The sequence below is a fragment of the Podarcis cretensis genome, assembly GCF_951804945.1.
Source record: "Podarcis cretensis genome assembly, chromosome: 3".
NCBI classification, from domain to species: Eukaryota; Metazoa; Chordata; class Lepidosauria; order Squamata; family Lacertidae; genus Podarcis; species Podarcis cretensis.
The window spans coordinates 65,311,704-65,330,582 of record NC_137172.1 but is presented as its reverse complement, the minus strand read 5'-3'; the positions used below and the strand labels follow the sequence as shown (position 1 = coordinate 65,330,582).

The window sequence follows — 18,879 nt, the reverse complement described above, 5'->3', positions numbered from 1 at the left end:
CACAAGGGCTTCCACTTGTAGAATCTGACTTCTCCTTCCTTTCCCCTCTCTCTAAATCCCCCCACCAATCTGCTCAGGGGGGCTACAGTGAGCCACCAGAACAGAACAGAACTGGGGTGTGTGGAGAAAGAGAAAAGGGAATGGAAGTTCAGTTGCACAAGCAAAAGGTTTTGCATCAATGGGACAATTTTGCTGGACACGAATCAATTTCTCAGACAATCAGTAATTTTCCACATTCAGAAAAAAGTACACATAAAACAGCTTTTAGTGTTCTTTATTTTAAATTAGCAGGCAAACAAAAATTTTAGGTCACAATATACCTTTAAAAGTTTCTAAGAATATTAATCTTTTAAAAAAATATTAGCAAAATGCCCTAGAACATCTCACACACTTTCGAAGAAACTAAGTTTATTGAGTGCTGACCATCGGTGATATTAGAGTACAAAAGTAGAGCATTACAGAACATATTTCACATAGTGGAATATATTATTTTCACATTGTGCAAAGTACTTTTGTCCGCCAGACAACCTTGCTGCTCTCACGTAGAACCAGCCCAAAGAGGTCTATCACACGACTGTCCAAAAACACAGGCATTCCCTCTAGAAACAGAATGCCACAGTACAGCGGTCAAGAACCTACAGCCCACCATGTGGCATGAGGCAAAGGTTACTTGCTTGCTTCTTGCCTGTGTATCAAGCTCCTAAATTATCCGTACAAAAGTAGCTTTAAACTGGCAGCAGGGAAGGCTTCCAGCTACGTTGCACTTGGCAGAAGACAAGCCCTTTCTTCCTCTGTGCCTGGAAGGTTTTGGGGATGGGATCTGCACAAAAGAAGAAAGACAAGGTTCGAAATGTTCTCAGCATCCACAGCAATATTAAAACAGAAAGGCGAAATAAATTTTTTAAATGCCCACAAAAAAATTGCCTGTTAAAAGGCTATAGAGCTGCAAATGGATTTGTGTTGCCTCAGTGCGGTTTCACATTCTTCCTTCCTCTTTCTTTTGCAAACCATGATTTAGTCTTAGTGGCTGTGATGACACACACGGTTTTACACACCACCACAACACAGCAATATTTGGACTTGAATGTGGGGGGAATCAAAACAAGCTGCCACAGCTAATATGGCTAAGTGCCAGAGCTAAACCAGCCAATGCCTCAGTCCCAGGAAAAATCTCTCTCCCTGAAGCTGCCTTGAAGTTGCTGTTGGGAACTTCCCTCCTGTGGGAAATAGCAGCTTTAGATGAAAGATTTTGTTAAGTTGTGGGTGAACATATCAGACGACACAGCGATTCTTCAAACAGCTCTTGTTTATTCACAGGCCAGGACAGAACTGAACTGAAAGGCTCAGTCAGCCTGCTTATATAGAGCTCCAGTACAACGTTATTGTAACAACTTTCTAAAACTATCCAATCACTGAACGTCACTTTCGATCCTTCATTTACATAACTATCTACAATATCCCCCTGCTGGCCCAGGGTGAGAACTTCAGTACATAACAGATTTCATCAGGATTATGCCATGGCCCCTATCCTGATCAGCTTCCCCCACCCCCAGCAGCTGTATTTTGATAGAAAACATAGCAGTGAGGGGGGTATCCCAGTTGTGGAATAGTCTTCTCACAGCGGCTCGCTCGGTTCCTTCTTCATAGGGAGGGTGCCTTTTTTTAATTCACCCAGGCCTTTGAAATCATTTGTAGTCTGGTTTCTGACTTATTGTGTATTTCTACTGCTGGGTCTCTTTTTCCTGTTAAAAATATTGTCCCCACTCAGTCATGAAGTTCCCTGGGCAACTCTGAGGCAGTCGTGCTTTCTCTCAGCCCAACCTACCTCACAGAATTGTTGTGAGGATAAAATGGGAAGGGGCTTTGTTTGCTACCTTGAGCTTCTTGGGGGGGGGGAAGGTGGGCTATAAGTATAAATAAATAATTTTTAGTTTACAGCAAGCTGAATAATCCAGAAGTAAAGCAGGAAAGACTTAACAATTTGCTCAAATGGTTATTTGTAAGTTTAAATGAAAATAGTCATTTCCCCCTTTAATTCATTTTTTAAAATAAAAAAAGTAGTCACAGTACCTTCTTCTGTGCAAGGTCTCGTAGATATAATATATTGCAAGAGCTAACCCCTGAAGAGAAAACAAATAGTATATTTGCAATGTGCCATACTTTCAGATACAAACGTAATAAAAGCTCATATCAAGAAAACACTGGTTTACATACACTTATCAGCGCAAATCCTCCCTGTATGGCTGCAGCCCATTCAAAACCCAGCTTGTCATTTAGAAATCCACCTAATGTTGGACCTACAAAAGACCTAGGAGAAGGGAGCGAAACACACATTTAACGTAGGTCTGAGAAATAATGACCAATGCAGCTTGCACAGACTTTGCATCCCGGGTTATGATTCAAGGTGCTTTGAAGAATTGCACCACTTCTTAAGAAAAGCTAAGCGAAAACATCCCTTCCCCCCAGTATGGGCCACTGGAAGGATCCCGGGTAATTCTGCCCCCTGCCAGAGCAGCAGCTGCTTACTATGTTCTGCAAGACAAGAGACCAGAAAGGTGTGGCTAGCCCAAGACATTATAAAAGACTGGTTTGCATAGTTAGTGCCCCTAAAAAAAACATGTTGACAGCTCAAAACGTGTTGAGTTTATAAACTATTATTACGTTAGTCACTCTTAGTTCTCAATGGGACTTCACTTAGTCAAGAGTAACTTTTCACAAAGTGCAATTAACTTATCATGGATTGAAACCTAGATTTCCAATAAATTTTTCAAGTCTTCTGAACTGGTACCCTTCCCGCCCTTATTCTCTGCTCCACATCACTAATCACCTCTGGATCCAGATAAATTATTTTACCTAGGTTCACATCCACACCACACACTAGTGGCCAAAATTGTGGAAACCTTTTGGAAAAAGTGTATTTCCGAGGTTCGATGGCTCATAACACCTGACTGGCTCTCTAAACACTCGTGCTCATTGGCTACATTCAAATGAGGGAAAGCTGCTGCTTATCAACCTAAGAAAGTTGTGCTTCCTTTTCCTTTTGATAGAATACAGAAAACTGAACAAACTTTGTTGCATGATATTCTTCATTGAATTATCTTTCCATTGAATAATTTGATGGTATTACTCAAAAAAAAAGTGGTGTTATGAGCCATCTAACCTCAGAAATACTTTTTTTCCAAAAGGTTTCCACAATTTTGGTATATTTAAAGCACATTTTTACCAATCGAATAGCTATGGCTTCTCCCAAATAATCATCAGAGCTGCTGTTTCCCCCCTTATAGAGCTATAATTCCCAACACCCTTAACAAACTACCGTTTCCCAGGATTCTTTGGGGTAGGAAAGCTTTGTGCTTTAAATTTAGGTTGTGGGTGTGTCCTAGAATACCTAATGCTGCCACAGAGTCTAGAAATGCATGGGCTCAACCCAGTCCCCAAAGGGCATAACAGGGCGTGCCCCTAATCAAACAACTATAAGAAAGGGTGACCTGGGCATGCCCCCCTTCTGCCCCTCCCCTTGGTCAAAACAGTTCTGTGTTCTGAGCTGTGCTCGTGGTCTGTTGGATCAAGTCCAGTATCTATTTCTAGAAACAAAAAGGTCTTTTGAATTATTTGAATAGAGGCTTAGAAATGTGTGCTAAGAGTCTGAAAGGGTCCTTATTTTTACTTGTATGATTTCCCCTCTAGTTTCTTCCCCATTGTCAATATACTGTGCTGGATTTACGTAGAAGCTAAACAAGCTATAGCTTAGGGCCCCACTCTCTTGGGGGCCCAAAAACATTTTAAGGGGGAGGGGAAATTGGATGTACATTTCCAAAATAGAAGATAAAAAACAAAACAAAATAAAACCTACACACAGCAACAGTGTATTGTGTAAGTAATGGGCATATATAGCATATATTCAACACAAAAAACAGCGACAATTTGTTGTTGACAAAGGACAGGTGGACATATAAAGGGCCCCATTATTTTCGGTAGCTTGGGGCCTCATCAAACCTAAATCTGGCCCTGCACACAACACTCACATTCTTACACAATGAATACTTTGGGGGTTTTCTCCAATGGAACTCTTATTTATGTAACCCACGTAAACTCATGATGTGTACTCACCCCCCCACCCCCAAACCTACTGAGACCTCTCCTCCTGTGAGTGAGCAGGGTTGCTTTGGTTCTGCAAGTATCAACACACGGAGAAGAGAGGAAGTCATGGGAGTGCAAATGATAGGCCACCCATGACCTTCTACATACCCAAGTGACCATACTGCGCTGAAGAGTCCAGATACCAGGCCTAACAAGCTTAATCCTTCCTCAAAGCCATTCTCACTGCAGGACAAAAGGCAAACAAACAGATAATTTCCAAAGGTACCAACTTTTCATTTTGAAATGCAAGTTTTGGAGGTCTGCAGCTTGGAAGACAAGTCATAGAATCACAAAGTAGCAGCATCCAAAACAGACCTGCCTTGTCTTTCAAAAGCAGCTGCAATCTTCCCTGCAGGAAGAATAAAGGAATGAAGTGCTGTCTCTTCAAAATCTTCTCTGCGTCCATGAAACCACATCTCATTCTGTAGTGAGACGTGGTTGTGGCACGCGTAAGGTACCACACTGGTACTCCAGTGGTACTCGCACTGGGGAAAGGGTTCATTAGCTCAGGGGGGGAGGCCGTTCTTCTAAAAAATAAAAGCACTGCCATAATCTTAATTATCTTATCTTAATTATCTTAGCTTAGCTTTGCACGTGAAATGGGGTAGAGAACCTGTGGTCATTTGGACGTTACTGGGCTGCAACTCCCATCATCTCTGAACTTTGGGTCATATTGGCTGGGAGTCCAACAACATCTTGGAGGAACAGACTCTCTGCCTCTCAATATAAAGTTTCCTGGCACAGACCTATAATCATCAAAGGAATTCACTACAGAACAAGGGAACCCTATTCCAATTAGCTTGCAATGAGCTGCCAAAGAATAACATTTTTTTTCCAAAGTGTATGGAGAGACGATAACTTACTATGCATGATTGAGCATTTCAGGGAATATCGGGATACCGCTCATTCCAAGGGAAAACCCCATCAGGACCAACATTAGAACAAAGAGCCAGAGTTTGCTGGGGGAGGGAAATCAAAATCCTAAAATAAGTTGAGGAAATGGTGCAACATTCCTCATTTGGAGGAAGGTACTGGATATAGATTTAATAAATAAAAAAATAAGCAAACAGACACTTCATTATACCTTTAATTCATATATTAACATTTTTTAGCAATGGCAACATTTCTTTTATAGGAGTCCCTCCCCCCTCCCCAATTGTAGTATTAATAATAATATATTCTGACAACAATGTGTGTTAGTGACTTTTGCTAAATTGCTTTATATAAAATTAAAAAAACAGATAAAATCAATTAAGAGCCAAAATTTTAACCAATAATGTAGAATACAAAATTCCTAAAATGCAATTGCAATTTTGTTAGTCACAGACAGGCACCTGAAGTTCTAGGCTAATCGTCATGATTTTTGGACTGTGCTGAACATACAAACCCTTCATAATCTCTGAACTTCATTTGGGAAGCAGGCAGCTTCCCAAATGTAGTTCAGAGATTATGTTTGCCATGAGGAGTTGAGTTGAGAGGCGATGTATGGCATGACGACTTGCCTAATGCCAGCTCCATAACTAGCCTTTCAGCTCAAGGAAAGGACCTCAAATTTACCTCCCACAGAATGAGAAAATATTGTTTGTCAGGGCACTCTGAGCATGAATTGGGAAGGCCAAGCTTGAATCTGTGGCATTAACTGCTGGGATAACCCCCATTTACACTATCTCCCAAGCTCCTTAGACACAAATGAGATGGAAGTAAATGTCTTCATTTTTATTTCAAAAAGGGGGTGCATGCTTCTAAACATTTCAAGTTAAAAGTAAGAGGGAAGGAATACCAAAATCTCAATAGTACACACTCTTTTCTTGGCAGAATAAACAGCAGGCTGTGTACAGGCTGAATACGGTCATAAGGGGACCACATATGTGATGCTAGAATTCAACAGCTTTTGGGTACAAAATATGAATATTTGAGGGCAGAACATACACTGCCCTGCTTACTGATTTCTGAATAAGTTTGAAAGCTTCAGAACACGGGCAGACTGCCAGTGCCAGAGACACATACATCAAGTGTGCATTACCTTTCGATGTGCAAGATGGGAGCTGGTCCTAACATAAAGTAGCATAACGCTGTCAGTATGCCTCCAAAAATCATTAGCCACTTCCTTAAGTACTGCAAGAAACAGAGAAGTGGAAGACTTGAATTTTGTCAAAATAACTACATTTGAATTAATTCAACTGACAGGAGGAAAAATTATGTACTTTTTAAGTGTCACTTCATATTTTCTAAGGGAGAACAGTGAGATTCAGGACAGGCTGTGATGTACAAACAAAACCAGCATCCAGCCTCATACTTTGAGATGGTCTTTGGGATTGATGGAGTCATTTCAAAACCGGTTGGTTTTCCAGCTTTCTATTGTCACTGCAGCTTTTACCCATTAATTTAAAGTTTTCCCTGTTCATTTGTCTAAAGGGGGCATCTGCATTTTGCAGAGGTTCCAGGACCTAGAACAATCACCAAAATCTTACATAATAGGCAGTGGGATATGGCTTGGCTGAAATGGGCACCAGGCACCACTGTTTCTACCCATAGTGAGGCCTGTGGGATTGGTTGTGTTTTGACTTCAGAACAGGAATTTCTAATTATGAAGCCTACTGAACTTTAATCACTCTATAATGTAGAATCACAGCAGGATTTTGAACTCACCGGGAATTTATCACTGAGAAAACCAAGCAATGGTGAAGATAAGGAATAGGAGAGTGCTAGCCCCAAGAAGACCAATCCCACATAACCAGCAGGCAATTTGAACTAGAAAAAGAAAGCAGATTTTTTGATATTTCATAAAAATAGCATCTGACCCTCAGTAAAGTTCATTGTTGCAGCAGGGCAAAGTTAGATTTACAAGCAATATATTCTTATGCAATTTATACACACACACACATGCATGCATACACACACACACACACACACACACAACCAAACATAAAAATGAAAAGGCAACATTTCTGCATTTTTAAAAGAAAAACTTGCAACTTTTTTTAAATAAAAAAAATAAAACTACTTTGGGGGGGGGGGAACGGGGGGGAGGGCAAAAATCTGCATCCCACCCCCCACCCCACCCCCGTGTTTTCCCCCAGGCCTTCCTATCTCTAACCTCAACAAAACTGGACAAAATGAAAAAGTTCACTGGTAGAGAAATGGGCTCTTATTTAGAATTGAAACAAGCCCCAACAGTTTAATATTTTCAGTGTTTGCTGAATACTTTTAGTTTTCTCCAAGATTAGTCTATTTAATCTCTGCATTTAAAGAATCTTGTTTTTTAGTTTTAAGACTCTTTTATCATTGGCATGATGTTTCACATTTTATTTCTGTACACCGGTCAGATATTCTTTGTGTCAGAAATCAAACAAATTATACTGGAACACAAAGCACAACTTTGTTATGAGTAACAGATTTATTTATTTTTAAACCTAGTACTTTAAAAACAAAAATAAAACCAAACAAAAATTATTAAGGGTTGTTATCTGCCTAGGATGCAGCAGAAAATTGTATTTGTGTTTATTTCACTTAGGCTTTAGCATTATGAATGCTAGGAATGTCCACTAACTCAATTAACTTGGCTCCACTTTGCAGTTATATAGAGGAAGAGCTTGTCATCTGCTCACCTGGCTGAGCTCTACCTGCAGCACTGCACTTCCTACTCCACTACTGCATCTGGCCTTAAAGCTACAAGACAGCAACTGCCATTAGGACACCTCTTGCGACTGACCCTTATGAAATTCCCACCAGGACCCTCGCAAAATTGACAATCTTATACAATTTTAGTTGATTTTGATAATTTTAGATAAAGCATTTGTATGAAAGGCTTTTCCCCCAATTGCACCTACCTTTTTCAAGACAAATAGTGACATGGTAGGATCCAGAAAGCTCAAGCATCCACTCAGTGTGAACATAGTTAAACAGAGGAAAATAACTTTTGGAAGAACAACAAGCTTCCAGAATGAATCTTTGCTAGGAGTGGAATCTGTAACAAGACAAAGAGTGACATTTTGGGCAGGTTTATTTTAATCACACTCGGTATGAATAACATGTTACAGAATGGGATAGGGCCCTGCCCCAAAGGAGCATACAATTTTTAAAGTTGATACTGAGAAAACAGAGGAAGACAAAGGAAAACAAAACTCCTGAGCAAAGTTAGCAGTCATGGGGAAAGCATAGAGATTGTCTTATGGATCCCTAACTGATTAGAGACCAGGAAGCAGAAAGTAGAAATAAATGGAGTGGAAAGTTCTTGCAATAAAGAGTGAACAGTGCGTTCCACCCCCACCTGATCAATACTAGTAGGCACCACTATTTTTTATATTGCTCATAAATGATGTAGACTAGAGGAAGGAAGTGAATACTGTGACAGCCAAGTTCATTGATGGCACCAACTTATTGGAATAGCAAAGAGCTCCGAAAGGATCTCTTCGCCCTAGGGGAATGAACATTAGAATGCTGGCTCAATGCAAACAAGAGCATACTGAGGCACATTTGGGCAAAAAATATCCTAACTTCATACATATATAACAAGGATCTCTGAGGTGGAAGTGATTACTAGGAAAGCAATCTTGGGGTTGCGATGGCTAGTTCAGTGAAAACAGAGCTAATGTACGGCTGCAGTGAAAACAGCAAATTCCACAATTGGGATCATTAGGAAAAGAATTGAAAACGAAACTGCCAATATCTTGACTTGGGCCAAACAGGTTTCTCAGGCTTTCAAAATGCTACAAATACCTGCATCAATTTCATCTCCAGCTTTAAGGCACTTCAAAAGTATCACAGAAACACACAGAAAGCCACTGCCTGCAACACCCAAAGGGACTTTTTACTACGCTTCCCAAATCAGCTGCATATCCTCCTTTCCAGTACTGTCCTGTCCTTTGGTAGGGAAAATAAAGCAAAGCTAGCATTCAGGATAGACTGGAAAAACCCTCCTGAGTATGCATGTTTTGGGGGTTTTTTTTATTTGCTATTATGTTATGTATTTTGTGTTTTATACTGTGATGTTTTGCTGAAGAATGGTATATTCTTGTTATTGTTATTATTTTATTTATTTTATTATAATACATGGCACTGTAATATAATAATAATAATAATAATAATAATAATAATAATAATAATAATTTATTATTTATACCCCGCCCATCTGGCTGAGTTTTCCCAGCCACTCTGGGCGGCTCCCAATCAAGTGTTAAAAACAGTACAGCATTAAATATTTAAAACTTCCCTAAACAGGGCTGCCTTAAGCAGCTATCCTATCTTTAAAAGACGTCTTATTTCCTTCACATCTGAAGGGAGGGTGTTCCACAGGGTGGGTGCCACTACCGAGAAGGCCCTCTGCCTGGTTCCCTGTAATTTCACTTCTCGCAATGAGGGAACTGCCAGAAGGCCCTCGGCACTGGATCTCAGTGTCCGGGCTGAACGATAGGGGTGGAGACGCTCCTTCAGGTATACAGGACCGAGGCCGTTTAGGGCTTTAAAGGTCAGCACCAACACTTTGAATTGTGCTCAGAAACATACTGGGAGCCAATGCAGATCTCTCAGGACCAGTGTTATGTGGTCCCGGCGGCCACTCCCAGTCACCAGTCTAGCTGCCGCATTCTGGATTAATTGCAGTTTCTGGATCACCTACGTGGGGCTCCAGGTAGAGCGCATTGCAGTAGTCCAAGCGGGAGATAACTAGAGCATGCACCACTCTGGCGAGATAGTGTGCATGGCGAGATAGACTGGGCACAGCTATTACCATCACCAGTATTACCACAGGTGAGAGGAAAGTTTCCTACATTAATGTGTGGAAAAGCAGGCTCCAAGAGACAATCTTCACAGTGGAGAATAGGGAAGTTCCAACCCAATTCGAACTGAAAGGCAATAAAGATACCACTTACCATATTTTGGTAAGAGGAACATGTTCAGCGGCACCAAGATAAGCACTAGGCACCCAAGTACAATGAAAGGGACTTCATAGCCAAAAGACTGGTATAAAAAGCCACCGAGAGGCGGGCCCAGCACTAGTCCCAGTCCAGTAAAAATTTCAAGGCTGCCCTTAAAAAAAGAAAGAAAGGACAACAATTACATCAGATCAGGTGGCCTAATTGGTGCAGCAGGACAGAATTAGTGATAAGTACAAATTTCATTAGCATCAATGAAGTGCTAAGTTTTGCTTCTATGAATGTATTAACTATTTTTCCCCTTGGCTTATGGAGCGTTTGAATATATATAAACCTTTAATCTCTCTTTTTAAAAAATAAATCTTTACCCCAATGCCAAAGCACAAGCTTGTTTTCTTAAAGTAAAAGGGGGTGGAGAGAACAACAATATTGGTCCAAGGATACTAAAGCTAAGCTCACATGGTGTAGTGAAAGCTATTATATACTATCATCTAGTCATGATTTTTTCTGGTTTGGTGCTATCAGCATTCAGCTAAAAGGTCAGCTCTTAAAGCAGCAACACAGACCTGCCTTTGTAGTTTAGTTACTTGTGATTGTCATGCAAAATAAAAACGTCACGACCTTAACATCCCTCACCAAATGAAACTTTCCCAAGTTAATTTCAGTGTATTGAGACGACACCCAAGATGTTATTTGTGTGATGCAAAGAGGTCCCAAGAGCATCTGAAGTGTTAGAACTTCTGCTTCATAGCCAAAAGGTCAAAGGTTCAACCCCTCCCCCCTTTTGTCTCTTCAGACAGGGATGGAAAAGACTCCAGCCCAGAACCCTGCAGAGAATGCTGCCACACATTTAAAGCAGTATCATGCCACATTACCTATTAACTGTGATTACTCAAAATCAGCTACTGGCTTCATACATACCATAACTGTAGCAATGTTGTTGGGGAAAGCCTTTGCTAGAATAGAAAACGAGGCTGTTATGGCTGCGGCAAAGCCAATCGCGTCCATGGCTCGAACTACAAAACACAACCCTATGAATATCGGCCCATCGGGTGCTCTGTCCAACATCCTAAAATCAAAAGAAAAGTTAATACAGCTCCTAGGCCTCTTATGCATAAACATCTAGTACAGTGCTCTCGTATAACAGACATGTTGGCAGGGCCCTCTTGCGTAAGTAGCGAAGGCTGCACCTTATGGCAAGTATTGGGTCAAATCTGCCTGGCAAAGTTGTCGTCTGCAGTGAATCCATAAAAGATATCTGAGAATTGAACTGCAATTAAGCAAAGGTTGATAAGTTAGGAGCTGCTTTGGACAAGACATCAGGCATCAATGAACAGACCCATAACCAATTTACATTTCCACTTTTTCGGGATTTCAAAGGGAAATGTACTTTGGAGTGAAGCAGAATCCATATCCACATCTTGAGCCTGTGTCGTTTTGCATGTAAGGGTTAGGAGCTGCTTTGGGCAAAGCATTTAAGTAATCTTTTGGATCATACAAACGATGTATAGATTTATATTTCTTAAAGCATGGAAAATTTAAAAATGCAGTTCCAATAATGGCCAAAAATATAAAAAATATTAACAGATGCTATATCCTGCCAAATATATAAGGTCCAGGAGAACAGCAATGGTTTAGGCCCTAGCTTACTGAGTTGAAGTCTTGTATACTTTTAGTAATTTTTATTTTTATTTTTTTAAGATGCATCATAATCCCAACACACACTCACCCAAAGAGAACTGTGGCAACTCCTGAGATGAACATTCCAGCAACAAACATAAACTTTGCACCAATCTGTACAAGCTGCAAATTACAGAACAATAAAGTTATAGTGCTTCTGCAAGTTTTATAGAAGGATTAGTACTCAAATTTACTGTTCTTCCTTCAGTTTTTTATGAAAACAAAATTACAAATCTGTGAGCTTAACATCCCCACTCTACAGATTTACATCCAGCTCATTATCACACCTAAAAATATTCTAAATGGATAAGTGAATTAACCTACTTTCACAACAGCAACAGGTGCAATTAACTGTTACAACACTCTTTGCTGCTGCTACTTTCCATGCTGCACCACAGCACTCCCATTAGCTAATAAATCCACTGCAGTAGTCCAAACACAAAGGTCAAGTCATTTGTCCAAGAGGGGGTCACGGGGGTGAACCTGCCACAGATGGAAAAAAGCACTCCTAGCCACAAAGGCTCCCTGAGCCTCCAGTGACCATGTTGGATCCTCCCAAGGTATAGATCTATTCTGTCCAGGTGACTATAACCCTGCCCAGAACAGGTTGCCTTTATACCTCCTGGACTCAAGATCTTGCCACACATAACACCTGTGTCTTCTTAGGATTCACCTTCCATTTATTGTCCCGCATTAAGTCCATCACCACCTCCAAGAACTGGTATAGCAGATGGTGGATGAAGCTCAATGGGAGCACATTGCTTCAAGCCACATGTCTCTTCATTGTCTGTACAATTCAGGATAATGGGTATGAGGCTATAGTGATCTGGATTCATTGGGTGGTATGAATTTTACAGACCTCCTGTCTCATCACATTCTGGGATCTGCTGAGAGGACCTTTCAAATGAGTCTACCTGTTTGCAAAGGGTACAAGACAGACTGAAAGGTATTCAAAGTAACGACTCCATAAGCATGGAAAACCCTTCCCTTTAATTTATGGCAATTCATTTAGGAAGCTTGAGATTTTCTAGATGTGTTAGAACACCTTAGTAAGGATGTACACAGACAGGAGTTTAAGATAGTCAAATGAAAATGACATTGCTCTTCTGAAGATATTCGAAGCTTACATTATGGAAATTGTCAAACATACTTACATACTTTCCCATGATCAAAGAAGTCAAGAAGTTGAATAAAGCAAAGCATCCAAAAATGAGTCCAACTACAGTGTTACTAGCACCTTTCTTTTCTGCCTTAAACAAGAAAGAAAGAGTACTCAGCTGCACAGATGCAAATAAAACACTTTAAATGTGTTGTAAAGTGTAATATACAAATAGTGAGCTATGCAAAATTCAATGTATTTTTAAAACTTTTTTAAAAGCATTTTTACAGCGTTTTTATGTGTGTGTGGATTCCACCAGAGAAAAGGTTTCCTTTAAACACAATGACTTGGAACAAAAAAATCTATGTCAAGCCAGAAATACTGGCAATTAAAATGGCTTAATTGTTACAAAACGTTGCTGCTGAACATTGGAATTCCAATTCAGAAGTCTCTCAAGTCTCCCTTAGTATTGACAAGGAAGTCCAAAGAAACACAGTAGCAGAACAGCTGGCTTGCTGCTGAACAACCCTGTGGTTGTGGATCTATGAATCTCTGCACCAAATGAATGTGGGAAGGAGAGAGAGAGAGAAAGCAAAATTCACCTGAGCAGAACTTTGTAACAGACCTGCAATCTACCAGGCACTTAGCCAAAGTGTTTTATTTTCTGAAGAAGAGAATGTGCCCTGCACCTAGTCATGGAAAGAAAACAAAACACCACACCACACCACATGCCCCATCTCTGCTTATACGGCATTTGTTATGCATGGGTTCAAAGCTGCTTCCCACACTGCATTTTATACACAGGGGTGTATGAATGCACCTACACGAAAAGTAGAAATCTAAATATTTTCTCCCACAGTAGAAAGTTGTTGGTGGGACAGGTCTCCGGGAAGAGGTCTAGCAGAGCAAGCATGGGAAATCTGGAAGCCTCCAGAAGTCCTTGGACTCCCAACTCACATCAGCCCCAGAGAGCATGGCCAATGGTCAGGAACTATGACTAATGGATGCTGGATGCTGTAGCTGCCAGTATAAATATCTGTTCTTTAGAGATGACAACATTTTTAGGGCTACAAGATCCCCAACCCTGGTCTAGAGAATTCACAACCCTTCAAGTATTATCCATGAGAACAAATGGCAAAAAGTGCCTTCAGACACCTCCCAAATATAAGATTTAAAAAAATTATGGGTAGAGAAATTGGATTCACCAGCAACATTTTGCAGTTTATCTGTTGGGTTTTCTTTCATCAAACACCACAGCACACTTTCCTCTCTAACCTTCTCTTCCTCCCAACCCTCCTTGTATTCCACCTTTGCTTTTCATGATTCTAATTATATAGTGTCTCCTCCCTCATTTTTCCTTATTTGCAGTTCAATGGAAAATTGCAAGGAAAAACCCGATTTTTAAAAGACGATGGGAAACGAGACTTTTGTTAGACATGTTGCTGGGCAAAGTGTCATCAAGCAATTCTATCAAAGGTTTCATTTAAAAAGTTGTAATGATGTAAGCATTGGATTGCTAAGTTGTATATCCATTTACCTCTCTTGGGAAAAAAGGTCCGAGGATTGAGTAGCAAATCATTGAACTGAAGTTGATAGATGCTGTAGCTACCAGTATAAATATCTGTTCTTTAGAGAGCCTTCGGGATTCTTCAGTTGCCACCTGTGGTATGTCATTGTCTTAGAAGGAAAACAATATATTTCTTAGAACGTAAAAAGCAAGATAGCATATGACTTTAAAAGTAGAAACAAATACATGTACAGTTTTCACAGGTTAAATTAGAAATACTAAAAAGTTCAGATTTTTCAAGAGTCCAGTGCAATTCCCTTTGATCCACTTGCACCCTCAGAGTCCAGTAATCTGGGCCAACATTCTAAATAAACTTGTGCTAAAAGGGTAGAAATAAGAAACTTATTAAGTTGTAAAGCACATATTAGGTTGTATTTTTGTACTAGCCTGAGAAAGTCTTCTGGTATGATCAAGAACATACAGTTTAAGATCCACATGCTTAATTTGCTAAGAGCTTTTGAAACTCAAGTCATAGAGATATTTCTTAACAAACATGGTGAGCTGGAGATTATCCTTGAGGTACTAGCTTTAAGTTTGACATTGGAAAGGAGAATGCATTTCTATACATGCATTTTGTCCAAATTAGTAAACTCTTCCATTCAAAAGACCGTTTCTTGCAATATTTATAGTACAATGCTATTGCAGAAAGCAGATTAATATTTGAGAGTGGGGAGAAATGAAGAGACAAAACCTGTGTTTGACCTTTGATTAGCCACACACACTAGTTTATTCCATAACCTACCTTTCCGGTTTGGTTATGTGGATAATGTATGAAAGAACCACCCTGAGCTCCATTGAGAAAGGACCACACCTAAGTCTAATAGTACAGTGAAATAAGCAACATGTGCAGGCTAGCAGTACATACAGGGGTCTAAAATAGCTGTACCTTGTTACCTTCATGTTCTAATGTAAGATAAGCCCACATGCAATTGCAGTGTCAGTGGGTGTGTCCTACTGTGATTTAATCATTTTTTCAGGGAGACTCATGTCATTTCTACTATTCAGATATCTTTACACACTCAAAACTTAAGACCACCCCCTTTTATTCACTTCTTGGGGAATAAAATTGGAAGGAGTTGGCTCAGGTGGGGGAAAGTAACAGCCTAGTGCTATGTACGTCTACTCAGAAGTAAACCCCAATGAGTCAAATGGGACTTACTCCCATGTAACTGTATACAGTTAGGTAAAAAGGCAGAAAGTCAAATTAATGAGATGTTGAAAGGAAGCCTAGCACAAAGTAATTAGCTCTCTAGCAACATATATTTACCAGAATAAAACTACCCCGTCATTGTATATAACTCCACAATTTTTTAAAAAAACACGGATTAATTGTTGGGATTATAGCCAATTTACCTTGTTATTTTTGTTTTGATTATCTTGTTTGGAGTGTAGTATAGCAAAAGGCTGCTAAAGCATAACTAATTGCATGCGAGCTGCGACCCTATCACCCTTACTTGTGAGTAAACTCTAAAACCAGTGGGATACATTTCTGAGTAAAGCAATTCGCTATTAGGATTCAAGTCAACTCGCTACAGTATTAGGATTCAATCCCTCCCGGGGATTTGGAGATAGAGAGCGCGGGGAGAGGGAAAGAGACCTCTCTCGAAGCGAGGCTAACCCAACAGCAGCTTTTCCGAGCATTTTTACACCCACCTGGAAGCTCGCCCGTCGCTTCGGGGCTGCCCATAGTAAAATAAGGAAAAGGGAAGAAAAGGCTGGATGCTGTAGCTTCAGGCAACTTCCTCCCCCCCGCGAGAAAAGAGCGATGGCTCCCCGGGTTTCCACAAGTAGCAACCGGATCTTCCCAGCAAGGAGGGGCAACGACTTCAGCTGCTGCGACCCAGTAGGTTCAAGCCCGGGGCATCCACTCGGCAGAATGGTTTTGCCGGGCGGCAGCGAGGAAACAGCTTCGGAAGCAAACCGGCGCCGAACTCTGATCCCGCTCCGGATCCCGGCAGGCTTCACTTCGGTTAGTTGAAAGCTGCGCTCGGAAGTTGCCTCATCCCGCAAGCTTTCCTCGGGGTGGGGGCTTTTTAAAGGCGTAAAACTTCCTCCTCTGGTTCAGCCACAGGTACTGTTAGTCTTAGAGCCTGAGGCCGCTGGGAGTTTTAGAAGTGACCCTGCAGCTGAAAAGAGGGGTTTTTCGTTTTTTATGACTTAAGACATCCGTAAACTGTCTTGCTGATAATCTGATGGAGCTATTTCAGTGGGGCTAACTTGGCTGCGACTGCAAGCATGCCTGATTTCGAAGTGAGACCCATTGAAGTCGATGTATCTTACTCCCAGGTACGTGGGTGTCTCCAACTCCCAAGGTGCAACCGACCCATTCGCGACAGTGATGTAAGCAGCTCATCTCTGGTTTCAGTGGCCATTCAGAAATGTGATTCCCTCCTCTGGAAGGAGCCAATGTATTTCAATGGCTATTTTTGCATGCCTCTGGGCAGGGGGTGAGGGGGTGGACGTGTTGACCACAGAATAGGAAGAAAGCTAAAACAGACCTCATTTCTTCTATATGTGAAGCATCTCCAGCAAATGTCTGAACTGCATTGTGGAAAACTACCTAGGATGGAGCGCTCATACGGAAATGTGGGCAACTTGCCTCTCTGTGGTTTCAGCCCAGGAGCAGTTCAAACATTTGTATTCTCAAAAGTGCAATGCACATGCTCTCTGATTGCCATTGTAATTCTAACCAAATGGTGTTGAGTCCAGCCTTGAACCCACTTCATCAATGAATTTTCTTTCCTCTTCCATAAATGTAGGAGCAGAGCTAAGTGCTGTGTTTTTCATTTCATGATGGCAACACACCTCTAAGACTATATGTCAAAAATGAACTTTTAATCAATGCAGCCAATTTGGCTTCGGAATCAAGGCAGCTTCCCCACCCCATTTACAAAGCATCCAGCCTTATAAAAAGTTTGCTCACTTCAGAGTTTGCTCACTATTTTGTGATATTTTGGTTGGTTGCACTAAAATAATTCTGGGATTTTCCAGAATAAATGTGTTAGCTTAAGACTTAGCTATGCATGTTTCAGCCTCATTAGTGTGTATTTTTCTGTCTCTCTAACAAAAGCTCATTTATTTGGCACACAGACTATTGCACCAAGAGTTGATATCACTGACCTTTGCTGTGATGTAAGTGGTATTGCTTCACCACACTGCTGCTTAGGAGTGGCACCTAGGACTTCATACACATACACACACACACACACACGTATAATGTATTTAAATTTTCAGGCCTAGAATGGTTGGCTTACTTCTGCAGTTATATATGTGTACAATTTACTCACAGTGGAATAAAGTTGTTTTTTTTTTAAAAAAAAAAATGTGTATCTTTGTAGGATTCATTTCTTGGTTTTAAAATTCCCAACCCTGTAATTGGGCTGTTTTATATTCCAGTCCTGTCATCAAAATGCCTTGCTTCAAAGTGAGTGGCAGGCCTTTAAACTAATATCTGATGCACCAGGTTCTTGAAATGGGGAGGGATGCTCTCCCACTTCTTTTCAAGCATCTCATTTCTTTTTGAGCAGTTGTAATTGTGTCTGGTATAACTTCACCACCCCACCTCCTTCAAATCCAACCCACTTGCATGCTAGGCTTTTAAGCTGCAGCATACTATGTTTTTTCAAGTTACTGCTGAACATGAAACAAATTAAAAGATTCAGCTTTTCAGTAGAGAACAGCAATATTCCTAGTATGTCTGTTTTCCATCACAGATAGACAAGAAAAGAAAAGAAAGCCAAAGATGTTAGTAGAAATAAAGTAATGAAGACACTTGGTGGAGATTCAGAGGTTATCAAGGGTATTAACTCTTAGTTTTCTCTCTAAAGCAAAATATGGTCAATAGTATTCCAAGTAATGCTGTGCCTCATTAACATAATGGCAGAAGCAGAAATTCAAAACTGCAAGGTCAGATCAGAAATAGTTAATTGCTTATTCTGTATCACTGACTTTATAATCAAAGGCAGAATTGTTAGTTATTGATAACTTGTTAAGGTCAGTGTGCATTGGGAGTTTGTAGGGATTAGGTTTGTTTTTATTCTGTGTGTATTACTGTTAGCCAGCTTGAGCATCTTTGGAATGAGAAGGAGGATAGAACTATTATTTTTAAAAATAACTTGTTACCAGAAGCAATTTGGTAATTTTAGACTCTGCATTAACTGACCTTCCAGCATGGGCGTAGCCAGGCTTTTTGTGGGGCTGGGGCAGAATTGACGTGATTGGTCAGTTAGTTAAGTATTTCTATTGTTTGACAACCATGCCTTCCAGAGGGTCACCCCTTTAGGTGGCCATGTGTGTTCCAGAGTGTGGTAAGCCAGCCCCATTTGGGGAGAGTCCTACTCATTCTGCTGGCTGGACATCTGCCCCAAAATCATTACATGATGGATCAGGAAATATGAGCTGCCTGAAATACTGAACACGCTTACTTAAAGCAAATTGCATTGAAATGGATGCTCCTCTGTCCTCCTTACTCAAGATGACTTAATACAAAGCAATACAATGAATGATTTGCATGGTATATG

At 40.6% G+C, this 18,879-nt stretch overlaps 1 protein-coding gene and 1 long non-coding RNA gene across 4 annotated transcripts; one reads left to right on the top strand and one right to left on the bottom strand.

Moving 5' to 3' along the window:
* Positions 1-258: 258 nt before the first annotated feature.
* On the bottom strand, positions 259-17,578 carry SLC18B1 (solute carrier family 18 member B1). Of its 3 annotated transcripts, XM_079971239.1 has the most exons (14): positions 16,013-17,572; positions 14,330-14,469; positions 12,848-12,943; positions 11,743-11,816; positions 10,935-11,082; positions 10,011-10,167; positions 7,971-8,107; positions 6,790-6,891; positions 6,164-6,255; positions 5,004-5,099; positions 4,249-4,323; positions 2,215-2,308; positions 2,071-2,120; positions 259-820 (listed from the first exon to the last, which is right to left on the bottom strand). In XM_079971239.1, the coding sequence occupies exons 1-14, from the start codon at positions 16,044-16,046 to the stop codon at positions 754-756; spliced, it is 1,362 nt and encodes a 453-aa protein (XP_079827365.1). In that variant the 5' UTR covers positions 16,047-17,572; the 3' UTR covers positions 259-753. The 3 variants fall into 3 exon arrangements, with proteins under 3 accessions (XP_079827365.1, XP_079827367.1, XP_079827366.1); XM_079971241.1 differs by lacking the exon at positions 2,071-2,120 and having other exon boundaries at positions 16,013-17,578; XM_079971240.1 differs by lacking the exon at positions 16,013-17,572 and having other exon boundaries at positions 12,848-12,939; positions 14,330-14,456.
* On the top strand, positions 14,485-15,667 carry LOC307213382. Its single transcript, XR_013837496.1, has 2 exons — positions 14,485-14,754; positions 14,789-15,667. It is a non-coding gene; the product is annotated as an uncharacterized lncRNA (long non-coding RNA).
* Positions 17,579-18,879: the final 1,301 nt, after the last annotated feature.

Excerpts from the sequence above, each read along its gene's own strand:
- SLC18B1 (XM_079971241.1), bottom strand. The coding sequence starts at position 16,046 with ATGGGCAGCCCCGAAGCGACGGGCGAGCTTCCAG. Across the intron at positions 10,168-10,934 it reads ACAACATTGCTACAGTTATG|GGCAGCCTTGAAATTTTTAC; the intron begins GTATGTATGAAG and ends TCTTTTTTTAAG. Across the intron at positions 5,100-6,163 it reads CCCATCTTGCACATCGAAAG|CAAACTCTGGCTCTTTGTTC; the intron begins GTAATGCACACT and ends TCCCTCCCCCAG.